The 25,000-nt window shown below is 41.5% G+C and overlaps 2 protein-coding genes across 3 annotated transcripts; one reads left to right on the forward strand and one right to left on the reverse strand.

The window, feature by feature from the left end:
• The first annotated feature begins 7,226 nt into the window (after window positions 1-7,226).
• Window positions 7,227-11,963, forward strand: eif3g (eukaryotic translation initiation factor 3, subunit G). Of its 2 annotated transcripts, none has more exons than XM_038726001.1 (10): window positions 7,227-7,359; window positions 7,451-7,497; window positions 8,222-8,310; window positions 9,267-9,326; window positions 9,419-9,523; window positions 9,675-9,870; window positions 9,970-10,080; window positions 10,213-10,349; window positions 11,668-11,774; window positions 11,855-11,963. In XM_038726001.1, the coding sequence occupies exons 1-10, from the start codon at window positions 7,337-7,339 to the stop codon at window positions 11,868-11,870; spliced, it is 891 nt and encodes a 296-aa protein (XP_038581929.1). In that variant the 5' UTR covers window positions 7,227-7,336; the 3' UTR covers window positions 11,871-11,963. The 2 variants fall into 2 exon arrangements, with proteins under 2 accessions (XP_038581929.1, XP_038581928.1); XM_038726000.1 differs by having other exon boundaries at window positions 7,229-7,359; window positions 9,970-10,086.
• Window positions 11,964-13,272: 1,309 nt separating this feature from the next.
• dnmt1 (DNA (cytosine-5-)-methyltransferase 1) lies at window positions 13,273-25,000 on the reverse strand (the record flags this gene model as incomplete). The annotated part of the gene is given in 31 exon segments (XM_038725999.1): window positions 13,273-13,563; window positions 13,652-13,745; window positions 14,238-14,354; window positions 14,706-14,869; window positions 14,979-15,174; window positions 15,284-15,461; window positions 15,577-15,743; window positions 16,293-16,434; window positions 16,561-16,843; window positions 16,948-17,088; window positions 17,190-17,280; window positions 17,542-17,734; window positions 17,825-18,049; window positions 18,123-18,302; window positions 18,396-18,526; window positions 18,625-18,826; window positions 18,921-19,036; window positions 19,189-19,336; window positions 19,658-19,755; window positions 19,841-20,024; window positions 21,861-22,048; window positions 22,898-23,049; window positions 23,127-23,219; window positions 23,330-23,448; window positions 23,602-23,711; window positions 23,956-24,039; window positions 24,140-24,194; window positions 24,293-24,333; window positions 24,434-24,518; window positions 24,636-24,708; window positions 24,825-25,000. Coding segments are annotated over 31 exon segments (4,264 nt in total), but the record flags the coding sequence as incomplete, so codon positions are not given.

Consider the following 25,000-nt stretch of genomic DNA (forward strand, 5'->3'; position numbering starts at 1 on the left):
AACAACAAGAGAAAATGTGAGGCAAATTAAAAAGTAATGCTGATTGTACCACTGCCAGCCATCTCAGTATACTGATATCATGAACCTCATTGTAATTTTTAACTGTAAAATTTGATTAATTACTGAGAACCATCAGCCTCTAGACAAAACAAATAACATTTCTTACAGCTCCTGACAGAAATCTGAGGGTAAACACTTGGTAAGCTTAACATAGCACACTATATCCCTCGGAAAACGCCCCAAATAAATATCCAGAATGAATCAGGAACTGCTCCTCAACCATATTACCGCGGTGTGATTTCATACAAAGTCAATGAAAAGACACGGAGAGATGCGATTTCCCGCCCATAGACCTTATTTGTCATAATGAATTTACGTTTTGATTAATGTCAGATGAAAATTCCGACTTCTTTAGATGGCTTTGATTTTTTAAACACTTAACTTACGTTACCTATCTTAACTTTATAACGTTATGCTCAATGATAGCCAAGATTTGAAAATCAAATCAATGCCGGAAAAAAATACTTACATTAACTTAACTTACCCTATTAATCCCGAGCTCTCAGCCAGCGGTGGAGAAAAGATTGAACCTAAAAAGGAGACAGTTGCTGTCAATTGGTGCTGTTGGAAACTAACGTTACAACATCGTTGTAAGTTAACTAACGTTAAACAGCATTAATGTTTTATGCTAGCTGCACACACAGTTGTTTATTAATGCTAGCTAGCTTAGCTATCCGTTCATTCAGTTAAGTTAGCTAGCCCAGCTAAAAAGCTAACGTTAGCCAATTCCTCTTCAACAGTTTTAGTCATTTTAAGAAGTTAAAACCCGGTCAAAACATTCCGATGTGATGATGTTAATGATGTTAACAAGCATTAAACCGCTATTAAAAACAATCACACTAAACTGTTTGACTGCAACATTGTTCAACTTACCGCTATAAACTCTTTCCACTAAGCTTTCAGTCCGAACTGATCCACAGAAAGACAAACAGTTCGCGCGCTCGAGTCCGGGCCAGAACTATTATGATTCCACCGACTGATGGAGGCTCACGCCCACTCCTGAGTGCACACAGACTACATGTATCTGGAACGGGGCAGTAAAACGGGCGTGACTTTTACACGGATCTGCGGGTCTGGAGGCGGATTCGGCCCAGAGTCAGCTGCTATCAACCCATAGGCGTCGCTAGACCCTTTTTACTGGGGCACGTCCCTCTGTATCTGCAACGTCCAGTCAAGTTAGCAATAATATACATGCAATGTCCGGTTACACTTGTAAAATAAAACACCTGGTTGTTGTGAAAAGGCACGTTGTTACGATATGAAATGTCCCCAAAATGAGTCAATGTTGAAAGCAAGTATTTACAGCGTTGATGAGAGGACTGAGAGGGCTATCTTTCTGTGCACAAGAAGAGAAAATAACTCAATCAGAGTGACTTTCGTGTACAGCCAGTAGCGGACTGGCCATCTGGAGTACCGTGACAAATCCCAGTGGGCCGGCCAACCTCAGGGCCGGTGGGCCGCCTACCTTTGCCTAACAATGAAAAAGTTGGCAGAAGGTTGAGCGACACGGGCCAATCCCCCCTTCTCCCCAGGCCTGTTGGTCTATTCCATATGAACGTCTACACAGCCTTTAGCCCCACCCCCTCCATCTCGCTCAAACACCACAGTGATGCTGACAGCTGGAAAACGAGCTACAACAGAAAATGGAAAAGCAGAGTTTAACTGAAAAAACTGTAGTTACGTACTGTAACTCCAGATTCTGTGAGTATAGGTGTAGCCCTCTAAGGCTATCGCTATTGGGTCCGCACCTTGTATATACAACGCTGAGACCTGGCCTTCGGCTCCCAAAAAGCCTTTTCTTCAGCACTGAGAACCAAGGTCCAGGAAGGCCTCCAACTTCAGCTTGATTTATACTACGAAGGGTACGCACGTAGGCTACGCATTTATGCTTGTGCGTCGGTGCATCAGTTATTCTACAATTACACCCCCAAACAATAGTCGGCAGTAGCGCTACAGCGTGCTTATGGTCCACGTCGACTCAACCTGTAGTTACATTTTTGAGGTGCATGTCGGGCGACGACGTAGCCTCTGCGTAGCTCCGTAGCCTCTGCGTAGCTCCGTAGCCTACGCCGTAGCATACGCCGTCGATTCGACGCACAAGTATTTTATTACACTTAAGAGGGCTGCGCCTATATTCATAGAATCAGGAGTTACAGTACGTAACTACCGTCCAACCGCATCAGCTGCGCACAGACCAGGGCCAGCGCGAGCAGAGCCGCAATTTGTGGGTCATGTTACATTTGTAACTTCCTTTTTACGCATTTGTGTAATTTTGTCCAATGTGTACTGCAGATATCTGTAAAAATAAAATATATATCTGTAAAACCATATCCACAAAAATACAGTGCAATTTGCTAAAATTTGTACAATTTACTCTGTACACAGATATTTTACAAATCATTTCCTGTCATTTTGCTGGTCACTTTACATTTGTGACTTACTTTTTATGCATTTGTGGAATTTTGTCCACACTGTACCACCAAATACAGTGATAAATTATTCAATAGTAAACTATATCCACTTGTACAGTGAAGTTTAGGAGTAGAGTCCAGCAGAAGCAGAAGTTGTTGTCTCCTACAGATGACCCTGGGTACTACAGTGGATATTCTGACAACTCGTTGGAGGCAATGTCGCTACCGCCACCTGCTGGTGTAGCTAATAAACTGCTCCCACACTTACAGATCTGTTTACAGATCTATGTAGTACAGAGTGGACAAAATTCCACAAATGTGTAAAAAGGAATCACAAATGTAAAAATACATATTTGTAGATAGTGACATATTTGCGCATCATATTACAAATCTGTGAATGTCAGAGCCACAAGTAAGGCGACCTTGGCCGAAAGAAACTTCAGGTCCGCCGTTTCTAACGGATCAAAAGGGGCTTGGGTTGGCGCGTGTAAGACCAGAGCCAAATCCCACTGTGGAACAACAGGCCGTGTCGACCTCCACACACCTTTCAGGAAACGCTTCACCAGGGGGTGAGCAAACACCGTCCTGTCACCAAAACCCTCATAGGTTTTAACAGTACTGAACGCCGGACCCCTGTCCACGAGCAGCTGGAGGAATGAAAGCACCCCCGGCAGCAGACAGGCCACCGGTTCCAACCCCTGGTTAAAACACCAGCATTGGAACGCTGACCACTTGGAGGAGGTAAGAGGACTGAGGCCCCATCCACATAACTGCGTATTCAAATTAAAAAAGACCTTTTGCTATGTTTGCACCTCCCGTCCAGAAGAAAACGACAAAAACGAAGACCTAAAACAGAGAAGTTTGGAAACGCTGCTGGCCCCGTTTTGCATTTCAAAACTCCGTAGGGCGTTTTGGTGAAGACGGGCCAAAACAGAGGACTTTAGAAACGATGACACAGCCGCTCATGCTCGGCTCTCTGATTGGGTCTTGCAAAGCACAAACACGATGCTATTGACCGGGTTCATGTGGTACACACGCAGGCGGATGAACCACATGAGCCCCTGACATGAGGCCCAGGAGCCTCATGACCGAAAGCGCCCTCACCACCCTTGGCGGAGCAGCTCTGTCAGAGCGTCCACTCGCTCCTGGGAGAGCCGCACTCTCAGGAGGGGGGAATCCAGCACCACGCCCAGGTCCCGGGACCGTGCCAGCAGCAGCAGGTCGTCCAGGTAAAATAGGATTCTGATGCCCACCGTCTTGACGCACTTGGCCGTCTTGTGGGGCAGGCCACCCCCTGATAGTCTTCCTCACACAGTTAAGGAGGGTTGGAGCGCCCTCCTGTGTGTGGTGGGAGGGCATAGCCGCATTCATAACCCCGCCGCTCCCCCAGTGAGGGGAGGGAGGCAGGGGTTGGCGACATAGAAAATTAACTGCTTGTGACATCGGAGTGATGTGATATGTACTGTGAGCTCTTACTTGTATTTATTGTTGCTCTTACTATGTTTTGTCAGTTGTAGATCTGTAATTGATGCACTGTTGATGCTTGTATGTTGTTCCTCAAATGTAAGTCACTTTGGATAAAAGCGTCTGTCAAATGAGTAAATGTAAATGTAAATCGGAGCCAGTTTAGGCCGTTTTGAATTTTATGATAATTTTTGGTGTTTTCATCATCCTAGAGAATTAGTCTGTCCGACTTCAGACTTTCCCTGTCTACTCTAAAGCCATTAAAAGTTGTACAAATGGTGACGGCGTGCCCGTGGCGTGGCATCCAAAATCAATGATTCGCCATGAAACAGGAAGTTGTTGTACCTTGACTGTACATGCTCAGATCTGCACCAAACTTTACATGTTTCATAAGAGTTCCGGCCTAAAACATTAACAGGGCAGGGGACAGGGGTTGCAAATTAGTCATGGCTAGAAACCTGTATGCATGGCATCTACTTTGTATTCTTTATAAAGCAATGTTCTATGCATTTGTCCCTGTCAAATAAACATTAAATTAAAATAAATAAATAAATTCAAAGCCGCACCAGCATCGCTCCAGAATCTGCAACGCTGCCTCACACCTCAACGCACTACATGTGCGAGGGCCCACCCAACGCTGCTTGCAGCTTTAATTTTTTACTAGGCCTATTAAAAATTATATTTCTGCAGACCTGGGCACAGCGTATTCGCGCAGCATCTTATCTCTCTCTCTCTCTCTCTCATAAACACCACTGCAAAAATCTCTCCAACACAACACTGTTAATGTTGGAGACTCACCATCTTTCAATACAAAGTGACGCCCTGGCTGCTGTCAAAGCAAAATTAGTTAAAAAATTGTCAGGTCAGACAGAGAAAACTCTGCAGAGGAAACAGAATTCAATTTTTAGAGTCTGAAATGTTTAGACTCTCTGATGGAGCTCAGAATTGATCAGGAGGAGGGCTGCTTTACAGCTGGTAACAGCTGTTTTACTCCAAACAGTGTCTCTGTATGAACTTGGACTCTGTGTGAGACCTTTTGGACATTAGATCTTGATGATCCTGTCGGCTTGTCCGGAGATTTAAATATGAGGTTATGCTGCTGCGGCACGTGCATAAATGCGCACAGCGTTTCTCTTGATGGGGTGACGCATCACCCGATTGCACCAATCCTGAAATTCAGTTCGCTAAATGTGGGCTATTTATCGCCAGGGTTCGAGTTATAATCTGAGCTTCGTGTGGGTCTCTTATATACCAACTAACGTTACCGCCCGAGAGAGAGAAAGAGAGAGATCAGTGCTTATTACTTCCCTCTCTCACTCACATGCAAACGCACACACACGTCAGTCCACCACTTGCCCCAGATGCCTGCAATATTGCAACAAAGTTTCAATAGCGAGACTGTTGCTCAAGGAGAGACGCAATTTCGGCCTTTATGGTAGGTATAATATTAAAGGCTTGTTATTTTACCCACTGCTGGCCACCGGTACACAGTAGCAAGCATATTATCAAATGTAGGACTGTACAAATCGCGAACATGTTCGCGGGTCGCGGCTTCAATCTGTTTGTTCAAAACTGTGCGCAGGATAGTGGCTGATGTTGGAGAAGTGCAGCCACCTTGTCAGTCATGCGGTGCACAGATAGTTCTTTAGGAAAGTAGGCTATGTTCATTTGAGATTGTTTCTCTTTATAATTTAAACAATGGTAGGTACTAATTAAGATGAAAAATACATTAATTGTGATTCAAAATAATGGTTTTTGATAAATGAATGATAAATGACCCCCACAGTCGCATGATTTTACTGCTTCATGAGAGCTCAGATCCTCTTGGCTGGTGTAGACTTTTCAAATGTTACCGACCAAGTGGATCGTGTTCTGTCATTTCGGTCAGGTCAAATATAATGAAATAAATTCAATAAAAATATTGATTCTATACTGAGTCGACGCGGACCGTAACTTCTGTGATTGGTCGGCTGGGTAGCCTCGCAATGCCTCCGAGCCGACCGGACGTACCCCAGGCTTTTAAGTAACATTTACTAGTGGCCAAAACAGTGGCTGTAACACAGTTAATCAATATATTTGACCGTCGCAACCCGAGCGAAATGACCCGTTTCGCTATCAGAACGTGATCCACTTGGTCGGTAATATTTGAAAAGGCTACACCAGCCGCACATTTACAATTTTACCCCCATTTACGTTTGCAGAGCGCTAAACCGGAAGTTAACTTTTCCATAGTTTTTTCTTTTTTTATTCTTTTTTTTTTTTACCATAGTTGCTCTGCAGAGCATAGGCACACGCAAAGCCCTTTCTGACAATAAAGCGCCAAGATTAATGGGTCAAGCAAGGGAAGCTGCTGAGGCACATACTAACACATTTCATACACTTCAATCAAAAATATATCAAAATTAAAACATGAGGAATGAGGGGGTCTGTGCCCCAGAAGAGCTTTATGTCTAGCAACGCCTCTTAAACGCCTAGACCAGGGGTCGGCAACCCGCGGCTCCGGAGCCGCATGCGGCTCTTTCATCCTTATACTGCGGCTGCGAGTGCCTTGGGAAAATAAATTACTAAAAAAAAAACTCGTGTTTGAAACATGGAATGCCATCCCCGACACCTACATGAACATGAAGAAATATCATATCCATCTTCGGATCCACATATGTATGTGAACAGCTATTCTCTACCATGAACTACATTAAAAACAAACACCGCTCACGCCTCACAGATGACAGCTTACAGTCCTGCGTAAAGATGAAAGTGACTTCGTACAGCCCCGATTTGCAGACGCTGTGCACAGAGGTTCAGGAGCAGAAGTCCCATTAACCAGGTAAAATAAATATTTATGCAGATATTTTGCAAATATTTATTTTTCATTGTTTAGTGACACAGTGCTTTTTTTCTCACTTTATTTTTTAAATTCAGGTCAAGGCTCCGCTACATGCTCTGAAAGCCCAAAGGCGATACTATAAGGATGACGGCTCACGGCATTTTTTGCTTTTGTTTGTTACATGGATATTTTAAGTTCAGCTTTTTAATTTATTTGAAAGAGACATTCAGACATTGTTATTATTTTTTCAAGAATTCATTCAGCATGAAAGGGAAGTTGTTGTTGTTTTTCTTTTAAATAAATGCGGGGTTTTTTTTTCATTTTAGATGTCAAAAAGTATTTGCGGCTCCCAGTGTTTTCTTTTCCGTGGAAACCGAGTTCAAATGGCTCTTTCGGTGTTAAAGGTTGCCGACCCCTGGCCTAGACTGTATAAAAAGTTAAACCACATGACTCTTATTTTTGAAGCTAAAAGTTAAACAAGCGTTGTACTTTTATTGTGACGTCCCGGAAGTGTGCGTAGTGGCGGTTCGTCTCGACTCTCCCTCTTTGCGGTCCTGAAGCTAAGCTAGCTGAGAGGATGCCTTCGATTGAATACGACGAGTGAGTGTTATTATAACACATTTAATGAAGTCTGCTTGTATTTGGATATACCTTATTGATCTAATATTGCTTATCAATCTATCCCTTACAGTTCAAAGCCCAGCTGGGCAGACCAAGTCGAGGAGGAAGGAGATGAAGGTAAAGAACTAGCTAACGCAGTTAGCTAATGCTAGCACAGCTCTTGTAGTCTGGTGCCCGGAGGAGGAGGCCGACTAGGCGGCTTCCACTTCCACGTGGTTGTCGGGTGGAATGCTGGAGCTAAAAATGTACTTACCTGCGGGGTTTTATATATCTAATAATTTAAAGGCGCAAGTCATACACCTGAGTGACTGGCATAATTGGGCGATTTATTGATGAAATATGTTACCGACGTTTGCTGTGGCCTGTGGGTAGTGACGTAGACGGTGTCATGCACTCGTAACGTTAAAGTTAGCAAGCTTAGCATTAGCCAGATAACTAGCTACCGTATGTTACAGACTTTGATTAGACGTAAATGTATATATGACTAACGAACATGTACCCATTTTCAGGTTGAAAGTGGGTCCTGGGTCAGTTGACACAGGAGATGAGAAATTCTGGGGCTGCTCCATTGACACTGTTGACAGCACAGAGTAGTAAAGTGTTGATGGCCAAATTAACTTAGCTTATTGTTATTAGAATTTAAACATAAAAAATGTCTTTATTGGAAAAGGCTTAAAGTGTTATCTCAGTCGCCAGTTACATATTTGATCAAACATTATCTAAGGCTGAAGCATCAACAGTTATAGCAGGCAAATACAATCAAAAGCCTCCAAGAAGATGGTAACTTTCTTTGCCTTTTTTGTGTCTGTAAGTCTAACTTGACTACATATTATTTTGTCAGGAACACTACCACCCCCCAAGGAAACCATCAAAGGAAATATAAAAACTATCACAGAATATAAAATCGATGATGACGGAAAGAAGTTCAAGGTAATTTGAGTTTTTTTTGTTTGTTTGTTTTTTAAAATCATATTTTGAATCTGATAAGGATTGTTCCGGATGTATGGAGTTGCATTTTATGAGTGCAGCTCCTGTGGATGCTCTAGCACAGGTTTATTAATTATCTTTCATTTGAATGTAAATATACCTGTGCCAACATTGTCAGAATCAGAAAGAGCCTTATTGCAAAGTTGTATTTTACACATACGAGGAATTTGCTTTGGTGATAAGGTGCCACACATAGCCAAACATACATTTGACATAAATAAATGTATAGAAAAAAACTGAGTCAAAAACAAAACAGAGCTCACCTTATGCCAAGGCATCTATATGCAGCGCCATCTTTGTTTCATGTGGTGCAAATGCAATGGTTAGTTTATCTTTCAAGCATCAGGACTCTAGTAGTAAAACTCAACAAATATCATGCAGATTTCTTGAACTACAAGCTGCTTGTGAAAACACCAGAGAAATAGACGGAGTCGTTCTTTGGTCTGTATATCATGGGTTCACTGCCACTTGAGATTTCAATAGACTGCATATTTCATGGCGTTTTTGTCTTAAGTACTAATGATAGACCAAAATCTGGCATTTTGAGATAATCAGCATTGGCCAATACCTGCACTCATGAGGCCAATGTACAAGAAATGTCTGCAGATACATCTACAGGCAGCCCTCGTCAGTGTGGCTGCTGTGCAACAATCTTAGTGCTCCCCCTTGTGAGTTTTGTAAGCTGGTGAAAAAGTTAGTTTCAGTTGTTTTGTTAACGGCCTGCTCTCTAAATATCGGCATTGGCCATTGAAAAATCAATCAGCCGTTATTTAGTAGCAAAATAGTTTTTAAGTGCCATACATGTGTGGGCATTTTGACTACAGTATATAAAACAGTTTGCTTCTTTGGGGGGAAAAAACAAAAAGAAACCACTCATTTGCTGCCCTTTTGTCCTCTAGATTGTGCGAACCTTCAAGATCGAGACAAGAAAAGCCTCAAAAGCTGTTGCCAGGAGAAAGGTCTGCTTTTAAATTGAATTTGGTTGAAGCTGAAGTCACACAAGACTTTGCGTAAAGTCAAGTGTCGTGTATTTTTGGTTTTCTCATTTCAGAACTGGAAGAAATTTGGTAACTCTGAGTTTGATGCGCCAGGTCCTAATGTTGCCACCACCACAGTCAGTGACGATGTCTTCATGACTTTCATTTCCAGCAAAGAGGTGAGCATCCAGCGTGAGCTTTAAGAGTTTGTGCTGCTGCTCTCTGGTGTGTAGCAGTCCAAATAATGCAATGTAAACACATTTTAACTGTCATTGGCCTCTAATTTACTTGAAATAGCTTGTTACTGAAATCCCATCTTACCACTTGCAGGACTTGAATGCCCAAGACCAGGATGAGGATCCCATGAATAAACTGAAAGGACAGAAGATTGTTTCTTGTCGTATTTGCAAAGGCGACCATTGGACCACCCGCTGTCCGTACAAAGACACCCTGGGTCCCATGCAGAAGGAGCTGGCTGAACAGCTTGGGCTTTCCACTGGAGACAAGGATAAGCCTGCTGGCTCTGGTACCATGAGTACACCATCAAATTTTGATCTGTCAGACTTGGTGGTTGGCTGTTCCTAATGTTGAGACTGTGGCCTGCTTTTCTTTTCTCTTTCACCAGCGGAACCAGAGCCTGTACAACCTGCACAGAGCAAGACTGGGAAGTATGTGCCCCCAAGCCTGAGGGATGGAGGGACGCGAAGGGGGGAGTCGATGCAGCCCAATCGCCGAGGTGGGTGTAAGTAGCAATTCCTTTTTTATCTCTTTATACACGCACATTCTGAATTTGAGTCATTGTTCACCTGCAAGATTGCTAAAAAATATATATGCTCATAAATAAAGAGTATATGTTTTCACCTGACAGCTGATGACAATGCCACTATTCGTGTGACCAATCTGTCTGAGGACACCCGCGAGACAGACTTGCAGGAGCTCTTCAGACCATTTGGCTCCATTTCGAGGATTTATCTGGCCAAGGACAAGAACACCGGACAGTCGAAGGTCAGCGCTCATTTTGAGAATACAAACACCTACACCTTTTTAATTTTTGAGGCATTTAAAAGAAAAGAAGGAAGCCAAGTAGAGAGGAATTATTCAAGCAGGTGTTTATAGATTCCATACATATGTAATTCTTACACAAGTGCAACACACAGTGTACATGGTATGACTGTAGTGTTTTTTTTTTTTTTTTTCTCTGCTGTGTTTTGCATATATTAAACAAAGCATGCACTTTTAAGTTGATGACTAGCTAGCACTGCCACAGGGTGTCAGCGGGGTTTTAACGGTAATAAATCAATTTTGTGAATATTAAGGCCAATAAAAAGTATTTAAAAGTCTTAATCGCCATTTAACAAGGTATTAAATTTTGTAGCTAGTCCCTCCTCCAGGTTGTGGATCAACCTGTAATTGAAAGATGTAGGCGGTGCCATTGTGCCAAAATGTGCTGCTTCTAGCTATCGCTGCCTCCTGAGAGCAACATGTTCCCCTTGTTCTATTTTACTGTTTTACTAAAGTTTACACAAATCAGCTTTATGGTGCAGACAGTAGCTGTTGATCACAAATGTCTATGCTACACTACTTTTATCCATCACTCAACTTATTCTCTTCAGCTTTGTTCCCTTCTGGCCTATTTGAAATATGTTGTATTGAGATAGTGATTGATGAAAGTTATCACAAAAAAAGTGTTTAGTTTTACAGTCTCAATCTATTTACAGTAAATGTAAGTTAAAGGAGTGTTGTGTAGTTTTTAGTGGCTTCTAGCAGTAAGGTTTCATATTGCAACCAACACGCTTTATATATTTGACTGAAATTAAGTTAAGTTAGTTAGTAACTATGTTAGGTAGTTGGCAACTGGTGAGCGTTTGCAGGCAAGCTAACATTATCTAGTTTAAACCAACTAAAACACAAAATCAGTGTTTCACATGTTTTGCAGTAATGCTGTGCACATAAACATCATAGCCTGTGTAAGACGATGGATTTTCGCAGGAAATCCAACCAGTCCTTCACATAGAAAACAGTAGGCCTAAACAGGCTGTTATAGGTAACTGAGAGAGTTATTGTATTTAAGTGAGGATATAACCTGGTTAAATATAGGCAATAAAATGTTATAAATATATTTAAATTCCTTTTAAAAACAACACAATTCACCTTTTAAAGGTGTGAAGCGACAGTCTTAAAATATGTTGAAAAGGTCTTAAAAGGGATTGAATTTTACTTCAGGATTCCTGTGTATATATCCTGTGCCAGGAATTGACAATAAACAGAAGCACAGCTTGATCTACTTGTTTCGTCCATCAGCTGCTTACTTTGTTTCCTGCAGGGATTTGCCTTTATCAGTTTCCACCGTCGGGAGGATGCTGCCAGAGCCATCGCAGGAGTGTCAGGATTTGGATACGATCATCTTATTCTCAATGTTGAATGGGCCAAGTAAGTGATAGTGAGTTTTGTCAATAAAGTGTTAAAGCATGTTTGTTCTTGCTGCTAACCTTATTTATCTCTCTTTGCAGACCGTCAAACAACTGAGGAATCAATCAGAAGATATTCGAGGATGATGCCAGATTTTATTGTTGTGGTAAAATATGGCTGTTATCTAAATAAAGAGAATCAATGTTTCAATTTCCTGTCATTGTTTTCCTTCTAGTTTGAGTAGCTTTTACATTACCAGGCAATTTTTATTCTGACAGAATTGTCAATTTTTAGAAGCAGTAAATCCATTGGCTTAAAACTACACCTATATCCATGTGCCAACTGAGAACAGCCCAAAAATGGAGTACTTCCTACAGAGATGTTAATGCAGGAAGGGTACAATAAATTCTGATCGCTTAAGCCTCACTTGGAGAAAGTCATGGGTTTTCATGAGTGAAAATGTTTCTTTAACTGCATCAAAGGACCACCTAGTCATCTGTGTGGTTTCCATGTACTTAACCACAAACGGTAGCTGAGATGAAACCTTTTTGCATTATGTTTACAGGATGCAAATATTTGGGTGAGTTAATCAGTATCCTAAAATGAAGATGTCGGTATATTGATCTAAAACCATGTTTGGCTAATCCTATGACTAATACCTGAAATCAGTTAAGCAAAAATGGAAATCCATTACCAAGCTCATTGATTTGCAACATTGCCAACAATAGCATAATACAAGCAGAGAGATTAAAGAAGTAGCTACAGTGTTAGACTGTAAACTCTTTTCTGATTAGTGTGAAAATAATCCCAAATTTGTTAAACAGCAGCGTGAATCATCCAATGATGCTATCTCAGAATTATCAAATGCTTCCAAAACAGCCTAATAATCCTAGCTTCAATACTAGGACTATACTCAGCAAAAAAGAGAAACATCCTCACATCTTAACTGCTTTTATTTTCAGCAAACTTAACATATTTGAATGAACATGAACAACTAAAGGCACTGAACAAAGTTGACAGACATGATTAACAAATGGAAAAATGTGTCCCTAAACAAGAGTATCTGGGGTGGCCACATGTGGTCTGCCACTGCAAGGACAATCAGCTGTCCTTCCTGTAGTGCTTTCTTAGGCATCTCACAGCACAGACATTGTAATTTATTGCCCTAGCAACAAATAGTCCTAATGCCTCCTTGCAGTATGCCCAAGGCACATTTGTGCAGATGAGAAGGGACACTGCGCATCTTTCTTTTGGCGTTTCAGCCAGTAGAAACGTCTCTTTAGTCTAAGTTTTTATAACTGAAGCTACTTACAGTACGCCGTTGGTGTCTTAACGACCATTTCACAGGTGCATGTTCATTGTACATTAAAAACATTGTTTACACCCTTTACAATAAAGAAGGGTTTTGGATTTACAGAATTCTTTAAAATAGTGTCCTGAAAAAGGGATTTTTTTGCTGAGTTTAAGTTACCAGCTTTATTACTATAACTTGATCAGTGTTCAGTCAATTCACAGATGATCAATTTCATAAGAGCTTTATTTAAACATTACACATATAAAAACTACATACAATTTATCCCACGTTGGATGAACAGTTCCCAACATGATTAAAAGCACATTTAAAAAAAATAAAACAGAATGGCACTGCACAGAATGTCCATGGTGGCCACTAGGGACACAGTTGAAAGCCAGCTTATTTAAAAGAAATGATTGCCTGATACATCAGCATCAGGATTTGTCGGACAGATTTTTGTTGGGAAGGAAACCAGGAACTAATCAGAGACCTCCATCTTCTCTTGTTTGACATTCTCTGTGGAGGGAAAAAAAACACAACTTTTTTTGCATATTCAAGTGGTGAATGTCCATCAAGAAAAGTATAATTCAGACAGATTAGTCACCTGAAGCTTTTTCTTCCTTCATTCTCTCCAAGACACACTTCTTAATCTCCAGGCCTATGGCCCTGGAGAGTGGGGGCGGCACAGCATTTCCAACCTGGCAGAAACAGGAAGCAACAATGACATGATCTGTGATAACTCAAAGCTGATAATTCAAATTTTGAATGTCATTTGACCTTCAAAATTCAGAGATGTTGTAATTGTTTGTATTTTCAGTATTAATATAGTGTAGTTACACCTGCAGTACCAGTTTTCTGGCCATTTGAGGACAGCAGAAACTTAACACTGCCTTAATGGAATATGTCAGACATCCGGACACAAAGCAACATTAGCATTCGTTTGGAGTTCGTTTCTAGCCACTTGATGAATTCAATACATTTATAAATATTTTTTTTTAAGTAAAAATAAGAGGGAACTGTACAGTTGGCCGATAACTGGGTTGATTTCCAATTAACCTCACATTATCTGATCAATTGTATAGTTTTAAAACATAGATTTTGTGATCCTTTAAAGCACCCAACCATGTGATGCACCCAAAACCTAGCTGCCTGTGTCAGCCAGTTAGCTTTAATTTAAACCAAGATTTTACCTGTCTGTGTTTGTCCAGGATGTTTCCAAAGAAGCGGTAAGTGTCAGGAAATCCCTGAGAGCGTGCACATTCCCTCACACTAACCACCCTGTGCTGTTCAGGATGCAGAACTCGGCCCTGAAATTAAAATTCTGATTAAGATTCAAAAAGGCAGGAAATCAGAAACAAGCCTTGAAGGCATCGATTTAATTGCCCTCATTAGTATCCATTTGTCTAACCAAATGTCAATAGATTTGAAGTTTTACATTTTAATCATCTGAGATGTGAGTTAGTTGAAGACTTTCAATAAATTAGATCTTTATAAATAGTAAAGTCCCCATCTGAGATAATAACTTATGACTGCGACATAAGAGGGGTGTTTGACAGTATAGTGCTAAGAATGTGCTGTAAGCACTTTGTGCCAGTAATGAAACATTTTAGCTAAAACTCGCTGTTATTGAAAAAGAATTTATAAAAAGGTTGATGTACCTGCTTGCCCATGGGTTCAGGGTTGGTGACAGTTGTGCTGAAGAAGCCGTCCCACTCGAGTCTGCCGTAGAGTCCTGCCCAATGATTGTGCCGGTTCCCAGTGTGGGGCAGACACCAAGGGATCAGGGTGTTAAACTGCCTGTCTGCAGGGTCGCATGGCTTCCCTAAAAAAAAAAATAATAATAATAAAAAACCATAATCAGAGATGTCCCCACACTATAGTTTTAAGCTCAAGAACTTGCATTACTTAAGTAAAAAACTAAACCTACATACCTCCTGCACAAGTGCAAACACCTCTGAGTGCACCAGTGCCACTGCGGCCATTCTTTTTATCAGGGTGGGTGTAACGGAGTTTCTTGGTCATGGTGCCATCTCTCAGCCGAACCTCGATGTTGGGCAGATCTCTCCAGTCGGATCCTGGAGCCAAGGGGATGTGACGCATACGACCTTCAACCAGAGCACTCATGTCCTGAGGACACAAAAGATATTTTGCAATAATGTTTGCTTTTACTATCAATTAAAGTAGTGATCACAATGTTACTACCAAGACAGAAAGGGCCAAGTGGGAGACAGCTTACCTTGCAGATGTGATCCCTCAGGATTGGCTGATACTGCGTGCCTCTGATCTGCCTCTGGAACCAAGACTGAGGCTCACCGTTGTAGGAAATCTCCAAAGCAGCTGCACCATTGCGAATCTCTGGCAGGTCAGACATTGTGTCTCTGACAGTGATGGTTCTGTAGATTCCTCCGTTACCTCTGTTGATGACAAAGTTTAGTCAGAGGCATTGCCATGATCTATTTGAAGAGCTGTACAAGTTTGATGTAGATTTACAGATCAATAAAGTAGTTCAGAAGGGGAGGTTTACATTACCGTGTGACATTACTGACGTATTTCTTTTCGTCCACCACCACGCTCAGAGAGCAAGCTCTGGGAGCAAACACATGCAGAGGCTCTGGAAAACGAGGCAGCGCCTCTCCAGGAGCAGCAGCCAGGATGATTGCCCTGCGGCGGGTCTGGGCAACACCGTACTGACCAGCCTGATGACGAGGGCAGCATTGGGCATATTAGTGGTTTAGTAAAGCAGACTTCCGTCGTCATCAAAATACTGGCATGTATGAATGCATTTTCCCCGACATAATCTGGGGGAAATTCACTGGTTAAACTGCTCAAAAGAAAATACCTCTAATAAGGGGCTGCAGGAGGTAATTTCTTTGTTGCAAGTGGTCAAATCTGATTCGTGATCCAAACAAAAATAGGCATGTGCATCACATGGTCATGAAAGTCCTGGAACTGTTCTTCTCAACTGGCATCCTCACATTTTAATATTCCAGTCAGGCTTTGCACTTTTGTATGAAATTTGATGCTGCTGTCCTCACCAATGCCAACAGCTTTTAGTGGATCTAGGTATACACAGATGCTTTTTGCCCTGCATCTCTGATAAACATGAAGTTGTCAGGCACCAATATTTCGACAATAAGGAACTTTACCAGGAGAGTTTAACACGTGCGTAGGTTAAGGTTATTCTCCCAAATCAAAAGCACAACTTGGGAGAAAATGTAAAAGACAGTCAACATGGTCAGACCCACCTGGAGGACACCAAAAGTACACTGGTACCCCATTCGGACAAGACAGCGTAGTGTCAGCTTCAGGACCATGGAGCTTTTGAATGAGACAAAGTTCCTCACGTTCTCAAGCAGGAAGAACTTGGGTCTGTAGTAATCACAGTAACTGCAAGAGGGGAAACTTTATTTTAAATGCACACTTCATGACTGTATGATCAATACTGTAGGAAACTTTACACGTTTACAATAAATCTCTAAGGATCAAGATGATAATCGGCTCTTAGACACTGACCTGAGATAGGAGACAACAAGAGAGTTCTTGAACGCGGAGTAAGTGCGAGAGTTGAAGCGGTTCATCCCACTGAATCCTTGGCAAGGAGGTCCTCCACATAGCATTTCCACATCACCCTTCTGAGGCAGCTTCTGGCCAAGAGAGTTTGTCTTCTCTCCAGACATTACCAACTTCAGCAAGGTATTGCAGTCCTCAGTGAACACTGTGGTGCCAGGGTTGTTGAGCCTGAAGGCCTGTGCCGCAGGCTCCCACATCTCTATGGCCCACAGAGTCTCTGAGATACCTAAAGGCAAACAGCAGTCACGTTTTCAGCATTGCACTGAATAAAACTGCTGTTGCCCATACGTCTATGCATGTCAACATTTGTGGCACAAAACAATTGTTTACCAGCCTGGTGGAAGCCTTCAGAAAGACCGCCGCAGCCAGAGAACACATCCAGTGTTCGATATTTGGGCACTTGCAGTGTCGGTGGTTCATTCTGAGTGTCCTGTGGTTCTAGATTAGTTGACGCCTTTCCTTTGCCTTTACCTTGTAGAGAAAAATAGGATAATGTGAGTAGGATTTCTTAGAGCATAAATCCAATTTTAGAAAAAGTTTGTTTTGTTGTTTTCTTATGTCTGCATTTTCACCTTTCCCTTTGCCCTTTCCTTTGCCTTTCTGAACAGCAGAGCGAGCATGATTTGGAGGGTCTTCAAAGCTTTTTGATTTTGCATTATAGGCCTGTGAGAGGAATATGCATTAAAACAAACTACATTGAGGACTTGTTCAAGTAGGGGCATTGTTTCCCCAATTAGCTCAACATTTGATTACCACCCTAGATTTCCTCATAATATTCATTACAAAAATTAGCATGACACTTTGGTCTAGCATACAACTGTTGATTGTGTACCATGCCAGCAGTGGTGTGGCCATTTAAAGATATGCCGTTTTGCAGATCAATTACCTAATATGAAATTTCTGCAGATAGATTAAAAACTGTACCTCCAAGAAATAGAAGCGGTCAGGTCCGCCACTGGAATAGTCCTGGACCGATTCATTCAGGTCTTCCCCATATTCTACTTTACAGCGGCCGAGCACCTCTGTCATGCTGACAGTCACTTCTTCATCACTCCAGTATAACTGATTGATGTCTGTGTGGTAACTGGCTTTCACACCTTTGTGAGTATTCTCAGGCCTGGGAAATGAGACAAGCCAGTTAATTCTGAACATTCACTTTTGTTACAGACTAAACCCTGAATGACAGCCTTTTTAAGTTGTGTTTTACCTGTAGAACTTGTACAGTCGCAGTTTGACATCCAAGCTGTCGGGTTTCCCATTGCTTCGACGGTGACAGAAGATCTCCTTGATGCGCCCGATGCGGAAGGGCTCTGGAGCGTCCAGGTTTGACCCCTTGATGTAGTCCGAGGACTTTCTGTAATATTCTGGATACAACTCCTCATCCACATCCTCTTTCCTGTGGGAGCGCTTCACTGGACTAGCTGGCTTCATACTGAAACCCAAGAAATATTGTCTTCATTGTACACTTTGAGTGAATTACAGAAGTTTGAAATCACTTTCCTCACCTGAAATTAAAAGCCTCAGGAGGCAGGTAGACGCCGTCTCCCACCCTGAACTGCTCCCCCTTAAAGCAGGCCAGTGCATATAGAACCTTAGAGTCGTTGTCTTTGTCCGTCAGGGGTTCAAATACACAAGGCACTTCCTGATCTTCTCTTTCTTTAGTCCTAGCACAGCTGCCACAGAACCTGAAAACGAGCAGCATGTCCACAACAAGATTTAAAAAAATATAAATAAAAACACAAGTGCAGTACAAAAACGTGTGGATACCTAGTGCTTACTTGAACTTGCAGTCTGATGGAGTGGTCTTGGGAGGCATCACAAAACGGGCAAACTCTGTGTCGTACCAGAACTGATAGAAGAAACTCTTCCCGTCATCCTCAATCACTTTGATGTCATCATCAACGCCACCCTAAACACACAAACATTTAAGATGCAAATTAAGCTGCCTGTTTTTTTTCCTCTTATTAAACTTAAGTTAATTATTTAAGTTAATTATTAGTTAGTTACCTCCATAAACCAATTGTTAGACGGTGCCTTATACGTGACGTTAACTTTGCCTTGCAAATAACTGAGCAGCATGTCTTCACATTCATCCACAATGACGAGCTCCAGTGGATCAGAAGACTCTCCTAGCACTGTTTGAGTCCCTCGAAGGAACCAGTGAGCATGGAACATCATTCCATTGATGTCCTCCCACAGCGATGTGATCCTAGAAGGAATACATAATTAGATTTATACAACCCAGTGACAAAATGTTATCAAAGAGCCAAAAAAAAAGAACAAAAAAAAAAAAATTGTCACACCTTGCCAGATAGAGAGGAGTGGTTGGATCCTCTGATGAAACTGAGACACAGTCGCCCACCTCCAGCACTTCATCATTCACACAGACCTTCCTGTAGTACTGTTTATTATCCACAGTCTGAAGAGAGTTGAAGACAAAATGCTTGCTTATGCTTTTTTTTTTTTTTTTAAATAAAAAAAAAAAACACACACACACACACACACACACACACACGATCCCGTACATAACAGAACAGCTGCAACAACCAGGGACGAGGAGGAAATTAATACCTGAACAGGCTCTCCAATCCATGTCACTTTGCACTGAGTCTGCTTCTTCCTCTTAGCAGGGGCCACCTTTTTGGCCTTCCCCAATGGAACATCTTCCTCTTCAACAATCTCATCATCTTCAGCCTCCTTTACTGCGAGGTTGGGGCATCTAAAAATGTTGACAAGACAAATTAACTTAAGGTCTACAGACAAAAATGTACCATGTCCTTGTCACACTACATGAAAGCATAATTCTTTAAAGTTTAGCTAGATACTCGCATGTCACAGCAGCAGTACACTAAACAGTGCAAAGACACCATGTCAATCACAAGTAGTATCAAAGTATGTCCTTTCAGTTTCTGTGATATTAAACATTTCATCCCTTTTACATTACGGTTGTTACTAGAAGCAGAAGACAAAACTTTTGCCAACATACATTCAGAAGATTTACAGATTAAAGACAGACTGATTTGCTCAGCAACTTGCTCACCTTCTCTGCTTACAAGCCTGCTTGCTTTTGCCACTTCCACCAAATTTGATCATGTCCTTGCAAGCTGCACATTTGCCACAATCAGGAGATTGGCAAACCTGAAAACAGGTTTTTAAAGGTTAAATATTACAGACGCAAATCAAATGCACATCAGACACTTGCATCACTTTCACAACCACTCACCTCACAGACGCCACACCGCTGTCTTTTGGCCGCACCACTCTCTTTGTCACTCTGCTCTATCTGGTCAGAAAAGAAGGCATCAAAGATCTGGTACACCAGCTTGGTGGTGGTCGCTTTAGTTGGGCCCTTACTGTCCTTTTCTATCTTTGTTGGGTGACGAATGGCCTGTCTTCTGGCAGCTCTCCTGTCAACAGAACAAAGTTTGTGTTGAGAGAAGTGGGTCCATTTGGCTTGGCACAAATACCTGATATGTGGAGCGATGGCAATATGAAGCCCCTGGCTGTCAACACACCACAGCATCAGGCCATGCAACATAACAAGCAAAACCAAAACAGACACAGTAAAGATGTACAAAGCAGAGTTCCCGTTAGATGCAACCAGCCAATTAAGTTCTTCCCCAAAACACTCAGGCCTGCACAGTTACAATAAAAAGGTTTAGAGAATGTGCTTTCATCTCATTTGGCAAGTGTTTTCCCCCCTCTGTCCTGTAAGTTATGAGCTTTGCTGTAAGACTTATTTTAAGGAGATTCTTTAACACGGGCTAAAACTAAGTTCGACCTCTGGTCTAGATAGAGTTTAGCTCACTAAATGACACCATGGAGGAGAGGACTCGCCTACAGAAAGCCCAGGTGTAGCCTTGTTTTATGTGTTGTATTACAGCAAGTAATCCTGGTCAACACATTAAGCCCAGGGTTAAGGGTCAACAAGTCAAAGCGATCATCATCATCAAATAGGGCTAAACTACAGCAGTTAGAGTTTTAACTAGATAATGAGATGGTGGTTAACAGTGATCTCTCTCACACTCAAACTTGCAAGAGTGCAACAACAGTCAGCCCAGGACTTATTGTAGCATGGATTAAGTGCAGTGAGAAACCCCTCAGGAGACAGTGTTGAAGTGCAAAGCTTCCACCGATTGTCCCTTGAGAAAAGTTCAAGTTTAAACCATTACTTCCCTTGTCTACCAATTAACTTTTGGGGGGTATGTCACACATACAGGAGAGTTTGCCTGAATGTGCAATGTCAAAATAAGTACAATAAAATAATTTTTAATAAATTCTGCATATTGACCTAAATCAAGTTACTTACACTGGGGTGAGTGAAGTTCTCACTTCACAACTTTCCATTTCAAAAAGAACTTAACAAAAAAGGTGTTTAAACATCCTACCAGACATTTTTATATATTTGTAAGTCAAGATAACTCTTAGACACCAGTCCCCACACACACACGTTATATGGCCAGAATTCATATAAAATAAAATTCCAACGTGAACTCTGATATAATGCTTTTTGTCCATATAGCTTCTAAATGCGTCACACTAACACGCCACCATACAAGTTAAGGATGCATTTACAACAAGGCCTACCTACCAGTACAGCAGCATGCTGCGTTTGGAAATGTCAAAGGAATGTTAGACATTAGGGAGAACAAGGAGTGAGGAGCAGAAATACAGGAACATAAGCAAAAAAATAGACGGATAACATCAAAATCATGACGTGTTGCAAAGTAGCTGCTGCTAATAAAACTGGGTGAAGCCAAATGTGGGGAGTTTTCATTCAAGGTAGAATACCACTCGCTTTGACCTACAGAACCTATGGGAAGCTTAAATGTGTCAAATGGTACAATAAAATTAAGTTTTTAGAGCAATTTTTCCAGACTGCGTGCCCTGAATATATACTGACCCAACGTCAAAATCAACGTTCTGCCATTCTAAAAGGGCAGTTTTCAGCTAGTAGGTGCAAAATGTTTTAGAATCCATGCAGTAGATAACTGCAGCCCAATTCCCAAAGGTATACACCGGTTACTGCACAGATTCCCAAACTTTGTACCTAGAAGTAATTTTGAGCCGAAAGTGTGCGCCCAGGTTTACAAATACAGAAGTTACCCTTTGTTAATTCATTAAATTTATATTGGGTAAACCTACATACCCTTAAAGGCTCAGGGATCAAATCTAGTGCTTAAGGGATCTTTGATTACTTCCTCACAGTAAGAAAGAACCAAATCACAATCTTTCAGCCGTACCTCTTTCCTAGAGTGACTCCTGCAAGCTTGATCAGGTCTCTCATGCAGGGAGTGACAATGATGGGCTGCTCATCAGAGTCGCCGGCCTCATCGTAGCTTTCCACCTGCTCCACCACAAACTGGGCATGGCGCAGCAGTGTGTCTTCAGTGAAGCAGTTGAAGTTTAGCCCTGCAGGAGGCACGGTTGTCTAGGGGCAGGAGAATCAACTGATTAATTAACGTGTGTGTAAAATCTCTCATTTCTGAGACATGACATTAATGTGATATAAAATCCTTCTGTAGCAGTAGACACTCATGAGCCCCTAGAGAAATTTAACCATGCAGGGCTCTACATTGTGACAAATTCGGTCGCATATGCCCTTAAAAATGGATACGTGCAAACCAGAAAAATTTACGAGTAGAGCCTCTACAGAGGACAGATGTAGATTTTGCCAGTGTGCACCTTCTACCTGCCTCCTGCTCAGAACTACATGTTCCCCTTGTTTTGTTTTACTAAAGTCATTGTTATAGTTGTTTAGTAACCTTGTTTCCATCAAGCGTGGTGTGGTTTGTATGGGTGGTGCTGGTATCATGTATATGTCCCTGGTTCAAAAAACTACAAGGCCTAATGCCAGAAGCTACAATGAGTCAATCACAGTAGCTTTGTGATGTAATGTTCTCATCCTTGTGATGAGTGATCAGTGTTTTAAAAGCTATTTTCAATGAGTCAGATTTTCAAAAAATATAAGTCAGTTTCAATATTTTAAAAAGCTTTGACAATATTTTAAAGGCCCTTGACGAGTGTCCAAATACCAGGGTCTTCACTTCCATAGTCCTCCACTGGTTCACATAATTGTTACATTTACTTTGTGATACCTGAACATTTTTTTCCCCACTGTGTGTCATTTAGAAACACATGTGCTCCTTGAGAAAATGCTTAGCGTAGAGCCCTGCCATGTTCAAAAATGGCATTGTGATACTTTAATGCACAACTAGATAACTTAGCAGGAAACTGTTCAGCTAACAAGGGACCATTTGTGGCATTCACCCAGCCTCACCTCAATCTTGTTGAGAAGGTCCTCATAAGTAGCGTCACGATTCTTCTGGAGGAACTCCACCACAATCTTGCTCATATAGATCTTCTCCTGCATCAGTGCAAAGATGGGTCCGTACTCTTCACTTGATTGCATCAGGATGTAATCAGCAAAAGCTGGATAATGTAGACCACCATTAGTATATCATACAGGTTAAAAATATATTGAAATTTTAAGTAGAAAATTTGAATACCTGTAGTGAAACCAATTAAAGCTTTTTCACCACCATCAAAACCAGTGATCCACCACGCATTGATGGGTCCCAGCTTTTTGGCAGGAACACCACCTGAAAATGAAAGAAATAAGCCACCACACAAACACAGCTAAGCATCTGGGAAAATAAAAACACTAAATATGTACATGCAACGTCAAGTATCCATTTTGGGGTTTACACACCATCCAAGCAAGGGTTGTCATCATAGATGGGTTTGACAACACAGCTAAAGTAGAGCTCTACGTTCTTCTCAATAAGTCCAGAGTCAAATGGACAAAGGTGGCCACGCTTGTCATACACACTGCAAGACATAAGACATGAAACATCAGGTGCTGCAATACAAAAAAAAAAAGTTTGTAAGACTATACGATGTAAGGCCACGTTGTTCCTCTAAACCAGGCAAACAAACCAAGCGTCACCTAAAACACACTGAGGCTGATGGAGAATCACTCACCTAAAGTTTGTAATCTTGTGCTGTGGCAGATCCTCATAGCTCTCAAATCCATCCTCATTTGAGTCAAACAAGGAAAGGCGCTCATCTGTTAACATTTCTGGTTCATCCAGCTGAAGAGAGAGAAAAAAAAAGTACAATAGTTTCAGGTTTCACATTCTAGTAATGTGATGAGAATATTAAAATCACATGATATTACAGAATACAATAAAGAAAGAATTCACAAAGGGTTTCATGTGACATACTGCACATAGTAATTATGGAGAAAATGGTACATGCAAAGTGTAATCCATTCAATGTATTGAGGTTTTACAAAAAAAAGTCACTTCTTTTAAGACAAGATTGGCAAGTTCTCACAGCATTATCAGGATCCCCTTGAAAGAACTTGAGATCTGAGTCATCCAAGTACTGTCTGCAGTCTGAACATTTTGGTGGTGGTGTCTGAAACAAAGAAGAAAGAGTATACAGGGTGTGTCAGTACTAAACATTAATGCTTAATCTCAACAGCTACAACACTGAGCAGAATGACCCAATTCATTACCTTTGCAACAGAAACTGGCTTAATAGTCTCACTCTTTGATTCTTCTTGAACAGCACTGCATAAAGAAAAGTATTAGTATGTTCACTTGTGTGAGCTGCATCACCATCATTCATGGTCAGAGGGCAAAATTATATATATATCTCCCCCACTTACTTTTCTTCTGAGTCCACTTTAAGGCGCTTCTCCTCCCGAGACTACAACAGAGTTTTAAAGTACGGGAAATGTTACATACCACACATTGAGAATTGCACCAATTCTTGTTTAAAACATAACTGGTAGATAAAAATTATTCACCTCCTCCACGTCATCTTCCTCTTTCTTTAGTTCATTTTGTCCATTAGTAGCTTCTCCAGTCAAATCTTCAGACTTGCGCTTTTGACTGCAAGATAGGTTTAATTTTAAAACAAAGGGAGACACACGTACATGGAAAAAATAAAAATAAATAAAATTACTGAAAGTGTGAATATCGAAGTGTAAGGCACAAATTCATACGCACACTTTAGAGAACATTGACAAAATGGTTGGCTGTTTCCCAGCGTTTCTTGTAACCCTGGTACTGGCTGGAGACTCTACAAAAGGAGGAAAAGAAACAGGTTTGTTTTTCCTATACCATTGCTTTGAACCACGGGTCATCTCCATCATGGAATGCAGCGGTTAGAGGATACAAAAGTAGTCTCAAACTTGCTTTTGGTGTCAGAATTGGCCTTGCTCCTGCGTCCTCCCTTCCCTTTGGGAGCAGTTGGTGACTTCACAGCCTCCTCTTCCTCCTGTACATCCATGGTTACAGCTTCACTGTCCTCATCTTTGTGGGAACCATTTGTAAAGCCATTTGTCTTTCCATTCTGTTCCAAGCTATCAGCA

This window comes from Micropterus salmoides, unplaced genomic scaffold (assembly GCF_014851395.1).
Source record: "Micropterus salmoides isolate LMB-PRFRI ecotype aquatic unplaced genomic scaffold, ASM1485139v1 Ms_hic_scaffold_1743, whole genome shotgun sequence".
NCBI lineage: Eukaryota > Metazoa > Chordata > Actinopteri > Centrarchiformes > Centrarchidae > Micropterus > Micropterus salmoides.